General features: G+C 45.1%; 1 protein-coding gene across 10 annotated transcripts in view; it reads left to right on the top strand.

Annotated features, from left to right (window-relative positions):
- MAGI1 (membrane associated guanylate kinase, WW and PDZ domain containing 1) overlaps positions 1-14,218 on the top strand; it is a 498,523-nt gene that overhangs the window by 193,514 nt on the left and 290,791 nt on the right. For 9 of the 10 annotated variants that reach the window (XM_073569761.1, XM_073569757.1, XM_073569759.1 and 6 more), the window contains exon 2: positions 5,041-5,157. The exons of the other annotated variant lie outside the window; for it this stretch is intronic. In XM_073569761.1, the coding sequence (XP_073425862.1) occupies positions 5,041-5,157 (117 nt within the window). The remainder of the gene's footprint in view (positions 1-5,040; positions 5,158-14,218) is intronic. 10 annotated transcript variants of the gene reach the window in all.

Consider the following 14,218-nt stretch of genomic DNA (forward strand, 5'->3'; position numbering starts at 1 on the left):
AAAGTTTAAAGGGGAGTTTTTAAATAAGAATCCCAATTTTGTGCTGTCTTTTTCGGCTTTTTAGTAGTTAAGTATTCCTTTCCAGATAAAGATATCTTCCCTTTGTTGTAGGCTGTAATGTAAAGCAGTGGGATTAGTTAATAGGGATAGATATTGCTTATAAACTTTTCTGAACTTTCGCAATTCGGATCTTTTATTAATTTTCCGTAACAGGGCAGCTACATATCTCATCTTACTCTGGAGGACCGGGAATTTGTAATTTTATTTCTAACTATGTAATACTTCATTTTTCCTGTGGGAGCGCTATACAAAAATGTAACGTCTTCCAACTGATTGCTGTGGATGCCAGCAGCAGAACACTTAGAATGGTAAAAAGAGGATGACTCCTTTAAATTCCGCTTTTTTTTTTTTGAAAATGGGTCCTTTATGACAAGACGGGATGGTATTAATACCACAGAAGACACTGCATTTTTTTATTCTGTTTAACAAATCATTGTGTTTATAAGTAGATAGGCTCATTTTCAACAAATTGCATGCTCTATAACGGTGTCATCAGCAGCTTCCTATTATAGATGTTCATACATAGCGGGAACATTACCTCACGCTTATATTGTACCGCTTAATTTGCTGAACTTGCAGAATGTGGATGTATAACTTTTCCTTCCCGCAGCAAGTTCACTCCTTTCTCAGTGAACTAATAATGTTCCCAGTGCTTTTAAGATATACTTTCTGCCTGCTGCCTAGTAATTAAAGGGTCCATTTCCTCCAATTTTCCTCCTCTTTAAAGGTTTTTGAAATACTCGTTTGCATTGACCAATTCTGCTTGAACCAAGATATTTAGCACAAAACCAACCAAAGGCGGTGTGTAGTACATCGTATATATAAGGCAAACTGTTCCACTCTCTTGAGTTGTGCCGGCTCCCGTAAGAGAGGAGATGTCCTGGACTCCCAGTAGAGTAGGCAAGACTTCCGCAAAGTTTCCCCAACCGGAGCTGCGGTGAAGAGCTTGCTGCATATCTATTGATATTGTTTCCATTGACATCATTTTCAACTATAATTCGCTTTTCCTTGGCCAAAATGTTAAAATTTAAAGTTTACCTGTCCTTTTACCAAAAACTCAGAGTAGGAGCATGGTCTTGCTGCCACCCATCCCTACAAATGCTCATGCCAATCAAATATATCCAGGAGCTGTGCCATTTCTTGGGCTCTATATTCTGCAAACTTTTCATTTTAAGGGGTTGGTTCTTTTCATTATTTGGCCAGCACTATACAGTGGGGAAAAAAAGTATTTAGTCAGTCAGCAATAGTGCAAGTTCCACCACTTAAAAAGATGAGAGGCGTCTGTAATTTACATCATAGGTAGACCTCAACTATGGGAGACAAACTGAGAAAAAAAAATCCAGAAAATCACATTGTCTGTTTTTTTTTCATTTTATTTGCATATTATGGTGGAAAATAAGTATTTGGTCAGAAACAAGCAATCAAGATTTCTGGCTCTCACAGACCTGTAACTTCTTCTTTAAGAGTCTCCTTTTTCCTCCACTCATTACCTGTAGTAATGGCACATGTTTAAACTTGTTATCAGTATAAAAAGACACCTGTGCACACCCTCAAACAGTCTGACTCCAAACTCCACTATGGTGAAGACCAAAGAGCTGTCAAAGGACACCAGAAACAAAATTGTAGCCCTGCACCAGGCTGGGAAGACTGAATCTGCAATAGCCAACCAGCTTGGAGTGAAGAAATCAACTGTGGGAGCAATAATTAGAAAATGGAAGACATACAAGACCACTGATAATCTCTCTCGATCTGGTGCTCCACGCAAAATCCCACCCCGTGGGGTCAGAATGATCACAAGAACGGTGAGCAAAAATCCCAGAACCACGCGGGGGGACCTAGTGAATGAACTGCAGAGAGCTGGGACCAATGTAACAAGGCCTACCATAAGTAACACACTACGCCACCATGGACTCAGATCCTGCAGTGCCAGACGTGTCCCACTGCTTAAGCCTGTACATGTCCGGGCCCGTCTGAAGTTTGCTAGAGAGCATTTGGATGATCCAGAGGAGTTTTGGGAGAATGTCCTATGGTCTGATGAAACCAAACTGAAACTATTTGGTAGAAACACAACTTGTCGTGTTTGGAGGAAAAAGAATACTGAGTTGCATCCATCAAACACCATACCTACTGTAAAGCATGGTGGTGGAAACATCAGGCTTTGGGGCTGTTTCTGCAAAGGGGCCAGGACGACTGATCCGGGTACATGAAAGAATGAATGGGGCCATGTATCGTGAGATTTTGAGTGCAAACCTCCTTCCATCAGCAAGGGCATTGAAGATGAAACGTGGCTGGGTCTTTCAACATGACAATGATCCAAAGCACACCGCCAGGGCAACGAAGGAGTGGCTTCGTAAGAAGCATTTCAAGGTCCTGGAGTGGCCTAGCCAGTCTCCAGATCTCAACCCTATAGAAAACCTTTGGAGGGAGTTGAAAGTCCGTGTTGCCAAGCGAAAAGCCAAAAACATCACTGCTCTAGAGGAGATCTGCATGGAGGAATGGGCCAACATACCAACAACACTGTGTGGCAACCTTGTGAAGACTTACAGAAAACGTTTGACCTCTGTCATTGCCAACAAAGGATATATCACAAAGTATTGAGATGAAATTTTGTTTCTGACCAAATACTTATTTTCCACCATAATATGCAAATAAAATGAAAAAAAAAACAGACAATGTGATTTTCTGGATTTTTTTTTCTCAGTTTGTCTCCCATAGTTGAGGTCTACCTATGATGTTAATTACAGACGCCTCTCATCTTTTTAAGTGGTGGAACTTGCACTATTGCTGACTGACTAAATACTTTTTTTCCCCACTGTATGTTCAGTAACTCCCTTTCTATAGCTTGCCAGCATGCATTGTCCCTAACATTATCCAAAAAGTTTCCTGCCTTGAACGCTTTATTTTGTCTGTATGCCGTGTGACAGGGATAAAAGCACGAGTAGAAACAAAAAGACCCTCCCCTATTTCCTGTAGAAATAGGCCCACCTTCACTTCCTATGTATCATGAAAAAAGAAAAATGCAGCACTCACCAATAGAGCTGAAAAACTGTGCGTCTTTATTTTACATGAATGCCATCAACAGGTGTGTGGACATGCAGGATGTTAAAGGAATGCTAGGGGAAGGAGGTGCCGGACAATGGCCATTTCGCGATTACTTGCTTCTACGGGTCCAGGTGAGGGGATTAGCTTAAGGTCATTTCCTTTATAGGACCACAGACCTTACCAATTAACATACATAACACCTTCACTTCCTGTAGAGAGACAAATCCCCACTGTCACTTCCCCCGGAAAAAGGCACTCAAGCAGAAACACGCGTAGGGGTCGTGGCACCACAGGTCTGAGATATTTATTTTCCATCATCATGTTCTTTTTGCCCCTAGATCTTTCCACTACCTTTTGGTGATGTCCACTAGTGACTTTACTCTCTTTTTACAGTGATCTGGTGCTTACCTGGTATATATAAACATATGTTATTGTAAATGGGCATCTTGAACTTACCTCTGTTCTTCTGACCTGCGGTTCCACTTTTTTGGTAATTTTCACTGTCTGATCAACCTTTTCGACTGTATCATTGTTGTATACTTTTTAATACAATTTTCTTAATAGAGTATCATATTTCAGTGACTTCTGGTTCATCCATGTGTATTTTTTTCTTTATATGCTCCACTGTCACTCCATGTAGAAACAGACATTCCCCCACTTTCTGTAGCTTAAAAAAGGCCCACCCCACTTCCTGTAGAGAGACAAAGACCCACCCCCACTTCCTGTAGAGAGACAAAGACCCACCCCCACTTCCTGTAGAGAGACAAAGACCCACCCCCACTTCCTGTAGAGAGACAAAGACCCGCCCCCACTTCCTGTAGAGAGACAAAGACCCACCCCACTTCCTGTAGCAAGACAAAGATCCTCACTTCCTGTAGAGAGACAAAGACCCACCCCCTCTTCCTGTAGAGAGACAAAGACCCTCACTTCCTGTAGAGAGACAAAGACCCACCCCCACTTCCTGTAGAGAGACAAAGACCCTCACTTCCTGTAGAGACAAAGACCCACCCCCACTTCCTGTAGAGAGACAAAGACCCACCCCCACTTCCTGTAGAGAGACAAAGACCTGCCCCCACTTCCTGTAGAGAGACAAAGACCCACCCCACTTCCTGTAGCAAGACAAAGACCCTCACTTCCTGTAGAGAGACAAAGACCCACCCCCACTTCCTGTAGAGAGACAAAGACCCTCACTTCCTGTAGAGAGACAAAGACCCACCCCCACTTCCTGTAGAGAGACAAAGACCCTCACTTCCTGTAGAGAGACAAAGACCCACCCCCACTTCCTGTAGAGAGACAGACCCCCACTTCCTGTAGAGAGACAAAGACCCACCCCCACTTCCTGTAGAGAGACAAAGACCCACCCCCACTTCCTGTAGAGAGACAAAGACCTGCCCCCACTTCCTGTAGAGAGACAAAGACCCACCCCACTTCCTGTAGCAAGACAAAGACCCTCACTTCCTGTAGAGAGACAAAGACCCACCCCCACTTCCTGTAGAGAGACAAAGACCCTCACTTCCTGTAGAGAGACAAAGACCCACCCCCACTTCCTGTAGAGAGACAAAGACCCTCACTTCCTGTAGAGAGACAAAGACCCACCCCCACTTCCTGTAGAGAGACAAAGACACTCACTTCCTGTAGAGCGATAAAGTTCTGCCCCACTTCCTGTAGAGAAACAGTCACACCCTCACTTCCTGTAATCCATCTGAAATGATTCTGTAATTTAATGCCGAAACATTCATAAACCTTGTAATGGCAAATGTCTAGCTATGATTGGTCGTATACTATTACTATATTTTTGGCTACTTGACGTTCATAACTAAAGTTGTATAGAGATGGTATATGTTAAAGATATTTTCTTATTTAAATAATTATATTTGGCAATTTCATAACTTATTTTAGTCAATAACCTTACCAAATTATTATTTATTTTTTTTTTAGGAAGTCGGCTGAACAAGGACCTGAGGCATTATCTAAACCAAAGGTTCCAGAAAGCGTCACCTGATCATGAGCTGCAGCAAATAATCCGAGATAATCTTTATCGCCATGCAGTGCCTTGTAAGTTAAAAAAAAAAAAAAAAAAAAAAAGAAAAGCATGCATATATTTTAGTTACTGTTTATATACCACCATTTCTGGTGTTGGATATTCCTTAAAAGGCTATTCCCATCTCAACCGTTTATGGGAATGGGAATAACTATCATTTTTTTTTTTTTTTAAGGAAACATGTACATTTTTGTTCATGATGGAGTAGGACAACATGTATACACATAATATAACCTACTGTATGGTATATACAATTCCTATGTGTCTCCATGGTTACAGACTGCAAACAAAACCCTTGTAGTCTGATCCGGCAGTTCTCGTCCTCTCTGCACTACTTCTTGTTTGTAGCCTCTGTTAAAAAATTTTCATCCATTTTGTGTACTCGGCTCCTATCGCCGTAATTAAGGTATGGAATCTGTTCCGGCAGTCATGTGTTACTTCCATCTCTCTCTCCAATAAACGGATGTACGTCTGTAGGGTTTGTGTCTAGTAGGTTGCCATAAAGAAACATAAAGTTCTGCTAATGAGCTGTGTACACAAATCAAATTTTCAATCGAAGCAAATGGCTGTATTTCTCATGTTTGACGTATTAGGGAAATACAAAAGGGTTGCAAAAGTAGACCGTCCCCCCAACTAAAACCCCAAACCTCTATCTAGTGCAAGGTTTTACCATTTTAGGACAGCCTTTGTTTAACAGTGATGTGGTTGACCAAGAGAGAAACCCAACTTTTAACAATAGCCAGACTGTGAGACCTTTGAAGGGGCTCCCGGGGTGGACCCGCTGGACCGTGGCAACGAGCCTCCCTCGGGCGAGCTGACCTGGTGTACCACCCCCTATACAGGGAGCGTTAGGGGCAGACCCAAGGGAGACTATCACCACAGTAACTGATACTCAGGGGAGAGGCCCAGGAGTAGCCGCCGGGGGGCCGGAGAGGCTGACGGAGAACCGACAGGACTGGAACACGGAGGACGAACAGGACTGGGATGATGGAGGCAGAACAGCAACATGGAGGAGACAGCAAGGCAGAGGCACGGGCTGGAGGACAAGGCTTGAGACACAGGAACGAGGCTGGATGGGACCACAGGCAGGCAGGCACTAGGAGAGAGGAAAACGGAGAGTAAGGAACGGGCGCAAAGGAACTGCTGGCAGGGGAATGCACGGCAGGACGTGGGGCCAGGATCACTTGCAAGTCACAAATGATAATCCGGCACCGCCAGGAGGAAGGGGTGGCCTGATAAAGGGAAGAGGTTGAAGGACTTCCGGGTCAGGGTGCAGCGCGAGCAGGGAGACAAGAGCAGCCGCCCTGGGCAGAACGGAGTGCACGTGCGCTGCTGAACACAGCGCGGACGCGCGCCCGTCGGGAAGCCGGGGCAGGAGCAGGAGGCAGAGCGGGAGTGCGCAGGGACGCCGGGTGAGTGTGCCTCGGCGAGGCAGGCGGTGGCCGCGGCGGTGCAAGGAGCGGCGTGGGCGGCGTGACACAGACTAAATGGCCAATAGCGTCAAAGGTAAAATTATATGACAGATGGAAGTTCGGACCCTCTTAGACCGACCGCTGGATTGGCTGTGACTGCCTCCTCTTCACTCCCATGAGCTACGTTTGGTCTTGTGGTCATTTTATCAAGGTCCAAACAATGATGTTTTCCGGTCACGTATTCCATCAAGGCAGCATTTATGCCATTCCCGGCCATATATTATCCACTTGTCCGTCGAGAGGCAGACTCGGTCGATGTGCAAAATGATGGAAGTGTCGCCCGTAGAACAGCTCGAAACAAGGACAACACAGATTTGATTTACCATCCTTATATTTAAAAGCTTTATGAGTCTACAGAAGTGTGTCATTGATATTCCATTAAAAAAGCATCTGCCAAATAAAAGCTTAGAGTATATTCATCATACGCTATGGCGGATGACCGGTCTTATATTCCCACACAAACATGACAACCCTACCAACTTCCTGTTTCCTTCACTCACCGTCTACCAAACAAATCAAAAATGGAGGAAGCCACTTGGTGGAGATTTCTGAAGAACCTTTCCGATAAAGAGGCTTGAGTGTTATGATTGAAGCTGGTGAATAAGGGCCGAGGAGTCGGAGTGATGTACAGTGTGTAACATTTATCTGCCACGTAGTCTACGTCTATAGTGATGGAGTGTAGAAACGTATCTGGGTCTTGATATAAGCTGCTTAAGGTGATTTGCAAGAAGATCTTCGAAGCTGTATGGGACATATTTCAATGATTATATTTTTTAAAATGCAATGATCAAAGGTTTCCCTTTTCTCAACGTTCTGAGTACAAGTGGATGTAAGATTTAAGAGAAGCAGACATTCTGTTTTTGGTCGTTTTTCATCATTTTTGTAGTTAAGATATGGGAATTCCCATATGTAGAGTAGATATAGTGGGGAAAATAAGTATTTAATACTCTGCCGATCTTGCAAGTTTTCCCACCTACAAAGAATGGAGAGGTCTGTAATTTTTATCATAGGTACACTTCAACTGTGAGAGTCAGAATCTAAAAATAAAAAAACAGAAAATCACATTGTATATTTTTACATAATTAGCATTTTATTGCATGAACTTAATATTTCTTGCAGAAAGGTTTGTATGCAATTACAGAGGTCAGATGTTTCGTTTAGTTCTTGACCAAGTTTTCATACACTGCAGCAGGGAATTTGGCCCCCTCCTCCATACAGATCTTCTCCAGATCTTTCAGGTTTCGGGCTTGCTGCTGGGCAGCATTGACCTTCAGCTCCCTCCTAAGATTTTCTATTAGGTGGTCTGAAGACTGGCTAGGCCACTCCAGGACCTTGAAACGCTTCTTACGGAACGGAGCCACTCCTTAGTTCCCATTGCTGTTTTTCGGGTCACTGTCATGCTGGAAGACCCAGCCAAGACCCATCTTCAATCCACACCCATTCTCTCAATGCTCTGGTGAAATTTAAAGGGGTTTTCCACTTTTGTAAACCTCCTTTAACTTTCACCTCCAGTTTCATAAAAAAAAATCCAACGTGGCTTTATGTGACAGAGTCAGCTTACGCTGAGTCGTTTTCTTTAGAGTGGACTCTCTGGGTTGTGGCACCCACCCACCTAGGGCGAGCTGACCTTGTGAGGAACCACCCCTATACAGGGTGTGTCAGGGGCAAGACCAAGGGGGTGAGCCACCACGACTGCTGGAACCAGACGGCCGGCTCAGGTAGACACTAAATACGAGTGTTTGACGATAAAGGACGTGCAGGAAACAAGACAAGACGTGAATTCAAGGTATCTTCATTAAGGCAAACTCAGGGTAACATCAGGTGCAAAACATGATAACAGACGAAACACAGCAAGGTGCATGCGTGGCACGCCAAGGTCCATGGCATAGTACGTGCCAGGTGGCACGCCAGGATACCGGCAAGGAGTCGATGGCATCGGACTCCAGACAGCTGGCGACGATCAACAGGATCAGGGCTTCAGGCTGTGGACATCAGCTCCGGACATCAGGCCGCAGTCATCAAGCTCAGGATCCCCGGCAGCAATCGGCAGGTTCCGGGCATCCGACAGGCAAACCAGGGTTCAGGCAAGGAGGCACGACAGAGTCCAAGACATGGTGCATGTTAGGGAACACGCCAAGGTCCAAGGCAAAGTTCCAGGCAGGATGCGTGCTAGGGGCACACCAGGGTCCAGGGCAAGGTGCAAGGCTAGGTGTGTGTGTGGGACACGCCAGGGTTCAAAGTACAAGACAGGGTCCGTGTGTAGGGACACGTCTGGGTCCAAGGCAAGGTCCTGCGCGTGCCGAGGGGCACGTCAGGATTCAAGGCAAGGTCCTGCGCGTGCTAGGAGGCACGCCAAGGTTCAGGCTAAGGCCTGTGCGTGCAAGAGGGCATGACAGGGTACAAGCTAGGGCCTGTGCGTGCAAGAGGGCACGACAGGGTATAGGCTAGGGCCTGTGCGTGCTAGAGGGCAAGATAGGGTACATGGCAAGACCTGCGCGTACTTTTACAGAAGCACGGGGAGGTATTCCAAGGGGCAGGCTAGGGCCTGCGCGTGCTTTAGAGAGAACGCAATGCACAGTGCAGAGACAGCGTGGGTGCAAGGGAGCACAGAGAGCACGGCTGGGGCACTGGCTAGCTGGTCGGGCTGCGGCACAGACAGACGGGCAAGACAGAGGCAAACCCGGCTGAGGCATAGCAGACGACACAGCTGTCACTGGCCGACGAGCACAGCTGAGGCACAAGCAGGCGGGCACGGCTAGGGTGGGCACGGCTGAGGCACAGAGAGGAGGCTAGGAAGGCCAGGCGAAGAAGCAAGGCAAGGCGAGGCAAGGTACAGAGCAAGGAGCGGAAAGTAGGCAGTAGAACAGAGCCGGGTACAAGAGAAGAGAAGCGGAGCGTATGCTAGAGCCCAGAGCCGGGTACAGAGACATAGGGCTAGCAGCGGAGCGTAGGCCGAAGCCCAGAGCCGGGTCAAGGCAGAGCCTTGAGACTAGCCTAGAAATGTGCAAGAGAGCACCATAGGTCAGAGAGGAGGAATGGTGCATATGCCAGGAGGCACAACAGAGCACCATAGGTCAGAGAGCAGGAATGGTGCGTGTGCCAGGAGGCACCACAGAGCACCATAGGTAAGAGAAGAGGAATGGTGCATGTGCCAGGAGGCACAACAGAGCACCATAGGTCAGAACAAGGAAGACCAGGCAGAAACAGGGAAGCGGAAGCACTACAAGGCAAAGCATAGCATAGACAAGAACTGGCGAAGCAGGCAATGCAGAGAACATAGGAAGGACTACAAGTCAAAGCATAACAAGGACAAAACACGGCACGAGAGACAACACAAGACATAGCTCAGGACAAGAGGCAGAATACAAGCATAGAGCGTGTGCAGAGACGCACGACAGGGCAGAGTGCAGGGGCACAGAATACAGAGAGCGACCGAGCAGACCAAGCAGCCATGCAGGGAAGCAACACGATACTCAGGCCCCGACCATAGGAAGGGGTGGCCTGATATAGGGCATTAGCACCTGCACTTCCGGGTCAGGACCAGGATAGGACTTCTGGTTCAGATCCTCCAGGATCATAGAGAAGCTAGCTAGATCAGATTTTGCTGGACCATAGAGAGGGTCACATGATCAGGGAGTCCAGGACCACAAGGAGGATTGCTGGATCAGACAGTGCCGGGACATAGGAAAGGTCACATGATCAGGGTCTCCAGGAACACAGAGAGGACTGCTGCAGGCAGAGCAGAGACGGCTGGTCACACAGCAACGGCGTATAGCCATGAGGTAAAACACACATGCGCACTGGCAAAGGCAGGCAGCCATGAGATGAGGCGTGTGTGCACACTGCTCCAGGCATCTTGCAGCACAACAGTCACAAGGTGTGTGTGCACACTGCTTCCAGGGATCTTGCAGCATAAGACATAACGGGCATGATAGTTCAGTGCACGTGCACACTGCTCCAGGAGTTATGCGGCATACCAGACATGGCGGGCATGATAGTTCGGTACGCGAGCACACTGCTCCAGGAGTCATGCGGCATACCAGACATGGCGGGCATGATAGTTCGGTGCACGTGCACACTGCTCCAGGAGTCATGCAGCATACCAGACATGGCGGGCATGATAGTTCGGTGCGCGTGCACACTGCTCCAGGAGTCATGCGGCATACCAGACATGGCGGGCATGATAGTTCGGTGCACGTGCACACTGCTCCAGGAGTCATGCGGCATACCAGACATGGCGGGCATGATAGTTCGGTGCGCGTGCACACTGCTCCAGGAGTCATGCGGCATACCAGACATAGCGGGCATGATAGTTAGGTGCGCGTGCACACTGCTCCAGGGTTCATGTGGCATAACAGACATGGCGGGCATGACTCTTTAGTCACCATTACTAGGTCCTGTGCTCCCGGTGTCTGTTATTGTCTGCAATGCTGATATCAGGAGGTTCCTAAATTTTGACGGAACCCCAGTTTCTAACTCGACTTTCAGGTGTTGTTTAACCAGGCAAGGAATGAGCATTTCGGGTGAAGCATAACTTGAAAGAACAAGAACACTTGGTGGCACTGAGCTTCTTCTCAAAACGTTGGCAAGTATGGCCACCGGCCGGTCACCTTTTGTAGGCATCTCAGTGGCTTTGTGGGGAATCCAGTAATCATATTTGAAGGATTTACAAAATATTAGACAACATTGTAATTTATTTCCTAATTGAAAGAAGTCCAAAAAAAAATCCCACTCGTGTTACTAAGCCTTATGTTTCCTTCCACACTGAAGATCTGAATGTTTTGAGAGATGTACAGGGTGCTAGACCATATCATTAAGCTTTATCAACCATAATGCAGAAACTAATGCACATCAGTTTTTTTTAGTGAGAACAGGATGACGGTGGCAGATTGACCGGCATTATTGGCTTCCTAATTGCAAACATTAAAAATACATGCTGGACGGCTATAAAGTGCCAATCGTATAAGGTGCCCTGCCTGGAAAACGATAAAACAAATGAATCTTAAAGGAAAACGATATCTTATTAATAAGGGAGACTTATTTCTCCTTTTATTAGGCTGTAAAGCATATGGGCTGAAATCTGTTGAATGTTTAACTAGTTCTGATAAAACACAAAATCCTGGATCCAAAATCAGTCTTTGGCGCAGCTCAAAGAGCGCCCCTAGTGGTGGCAGAAATATTTCACCCATATTAATATAATGAAGACCATAAACTCCACAGGAATTGGCAAAGTTACTGAGGAATTAGTATATAGAGCTCCGTTATTAATTAGCTCAGTAAAGACGTAGCATATTATGTCTACCATTGGCTAATAGCCACTAGGACCTAAATCCTACAGTCTACCAACTTGTGTTTTATATGTCTACTGGTTGGTCTGACGCTGAGGAGCATTGTGTTATATAAGTGATGGCCGGGTAATTTCCTCCTCCCATGGAGGTTGATCAGGATTGGCTTTTGAAACCATTGGTGGTCAGTAGCTACCAGAAACTCTGGTTGGACCTTTGCCTCCTTCAACAGTAAAATACAGAATTCCTTGAAGGTCACTGAAATTAATGGCCATATAGGTAGTATAAAAATGGGCCAGATCCACCAAAGAGAGACTGGGAACTTCCAGTATAATGTCCAGTGTGTGGCTGGTGCCCAGGAGAATAACCCAGTTGCCTTCACTGGAATATTTTTAGTCTTTACTTCTGTTTCAGTTCTTTATTTCTTTTCTGTCCTTCCTTCTTTTTTCATCTTTCCTCCTATTGTTTTCCATCCTTCCCTTTAAATCCTTCCCTACTTACATCCAGCCTTTCTTCTATCATTTTTTATCGTTAAAATTTTAATCTGTTCCTTTAGTTTTATTCCTTTCTTCCATCCACCCTTCCTTCTTTTCTCCCTCCCTTCCTTTCTTTCATCTTTCTACCTTCCTTTCTTTCCTTTACTCCTTACATCTTCTTTTCTTTACACCTTCCTTACGTTTTTATCCTTCCTTACAACTTCATGGTTGCTTTTGCTGCTTCCTTCCAATTCAGTCCTCCCTTTCCTTTCCTTCTTTCTTTCTTTCTCTTTCTTTTTCTTTTTCTCTCACCTTTCTTTCCTCTTCCCTTTCTGTCTCTTCCTTTCTTCCTCTCCTCTTCACTTTCATTTCTTCTCTTCCCTTCCTTTCCTTCTCTTCCTTTTCTGTCTCTTGCTTTCTTCCTCTCCTCTTCTATTCCCTTTCATTTCTTCACTTCCCTTTTCTTTCCTCCTTTTCCCTTTCTGTCTATTCCTTCCTTCCTTTCCTCTTCTCTTCCTTTTCTCTCTTCCTTTCTTCCTCTCCTCTTCCCTTCTCTTCTCTTCTCTTCCCGTCCTTTCCTTTCCATCTCTCTTCTTCTACTTTTTCCTCCCTTTCTGTCTCTTCCCTTCCTTTCATTCCTGTTCTATTTTTCTATTTCCTTCCCCTTCCTTCCTTCCTTCCATTCTTTACCTTTCCTTTCTTCCTTCCTTTTCCATCCATTCTCCCTTTCCAATCATATAACTACATTAAATACAAATTATATTTCAGAAAATGTAGGATATAAGATTTCCTTTTTTTTTTAATTAGCCGGATTTAATTAATAGCGCCTTTCCTCTTATGTAGTTAATAATTCATGTCTGAACATGAAATTATTATGGTAATGTAATGGTAATATTAACACCGAGCCTCTTGGATAAAGGGAGCTGTGGTTTCCATGATTATCTTCCTTCCTTTTTGTATTGTATTGTAAGATGTTTTCTGTTGGGTATGTGAAATAGATTCTAATTTGTTTGCTGCTCCTGGGGAGGTGACCCTGTGTCATTGGCCTGACTTTATATTAAGTTTTCATCAAATTTACCTCTCGCGGGGAAAGCACTGACTTTGGTATACTTAATTCTCTGTAAACCTGATAAATAAGGGATAGGTTCCGTCCGTGCATCGCACGTCTAGGCTGATGTGATTCGCTTGCTATATTAAGCATAGTATCAAGTATATCCCACTGGAGGAATTTAATTAAATGACCCTTCTTGATTTCATTTTCCTGATCTATGACCGGCTTTGACAAGAGAAAATATGGCTCTATGGATCTTTAATAACACGTTTATAGTGACTTAAACAAGAGGAGACGCCATTGGATTTCTTTGCTCAAAAACAAACCTACATGAAGTGTCACGCGTCTTTGTAGAAGGTTCGCCGGATGACCCGATAGTGCTCCAATTAGCGATGGAAAATACAGTTTGTTTGTGTTTTAATCGCAAATTAATGGGATATTTGAAAACGTTTCAGTTAATATCCTTGCAATTAACATGTTACAATAAGTATAATGTGTACCTAAAAGTCATGTCCTGGTATAATAAGCCAAACGATGGAGAAACATTTTCCTAAAAACTATTTGTGCATAAGGAATCAGCGATTTCCGAAGTAATCGGAACATCCCTGCTAAATATACAGGCGACAGTCGGTCTGTAATCGGTCTATTGAAAGAACGCAACCAATTCATAGCGTTGTCTGACAAATCAACATTAGCGATGAGTGAAGGTCCTCGGATAAGATGTTATCCGATGATCCACCATCTGTATTAAAAACTAAAAAAATAGAATTATTGCAATTCTATTTTTGGGG

This window comes from Dendrobates tinctorius, unplaced genomic scaffold (assembly GCF_039654945.1).
Source record: "Dendrobates tinctorius isolate UK_male_01 unplaced genomic scaffold, ASM3965494v1 ptg000027l, whole genome shotgun sequence".
NCBI classification, from domain to species: Eukaryota; Metazoa; Chordata; class Amphibia; order Anura; family Dendrobatidae; genus Dendrobates; species Dendrobates tinctorius.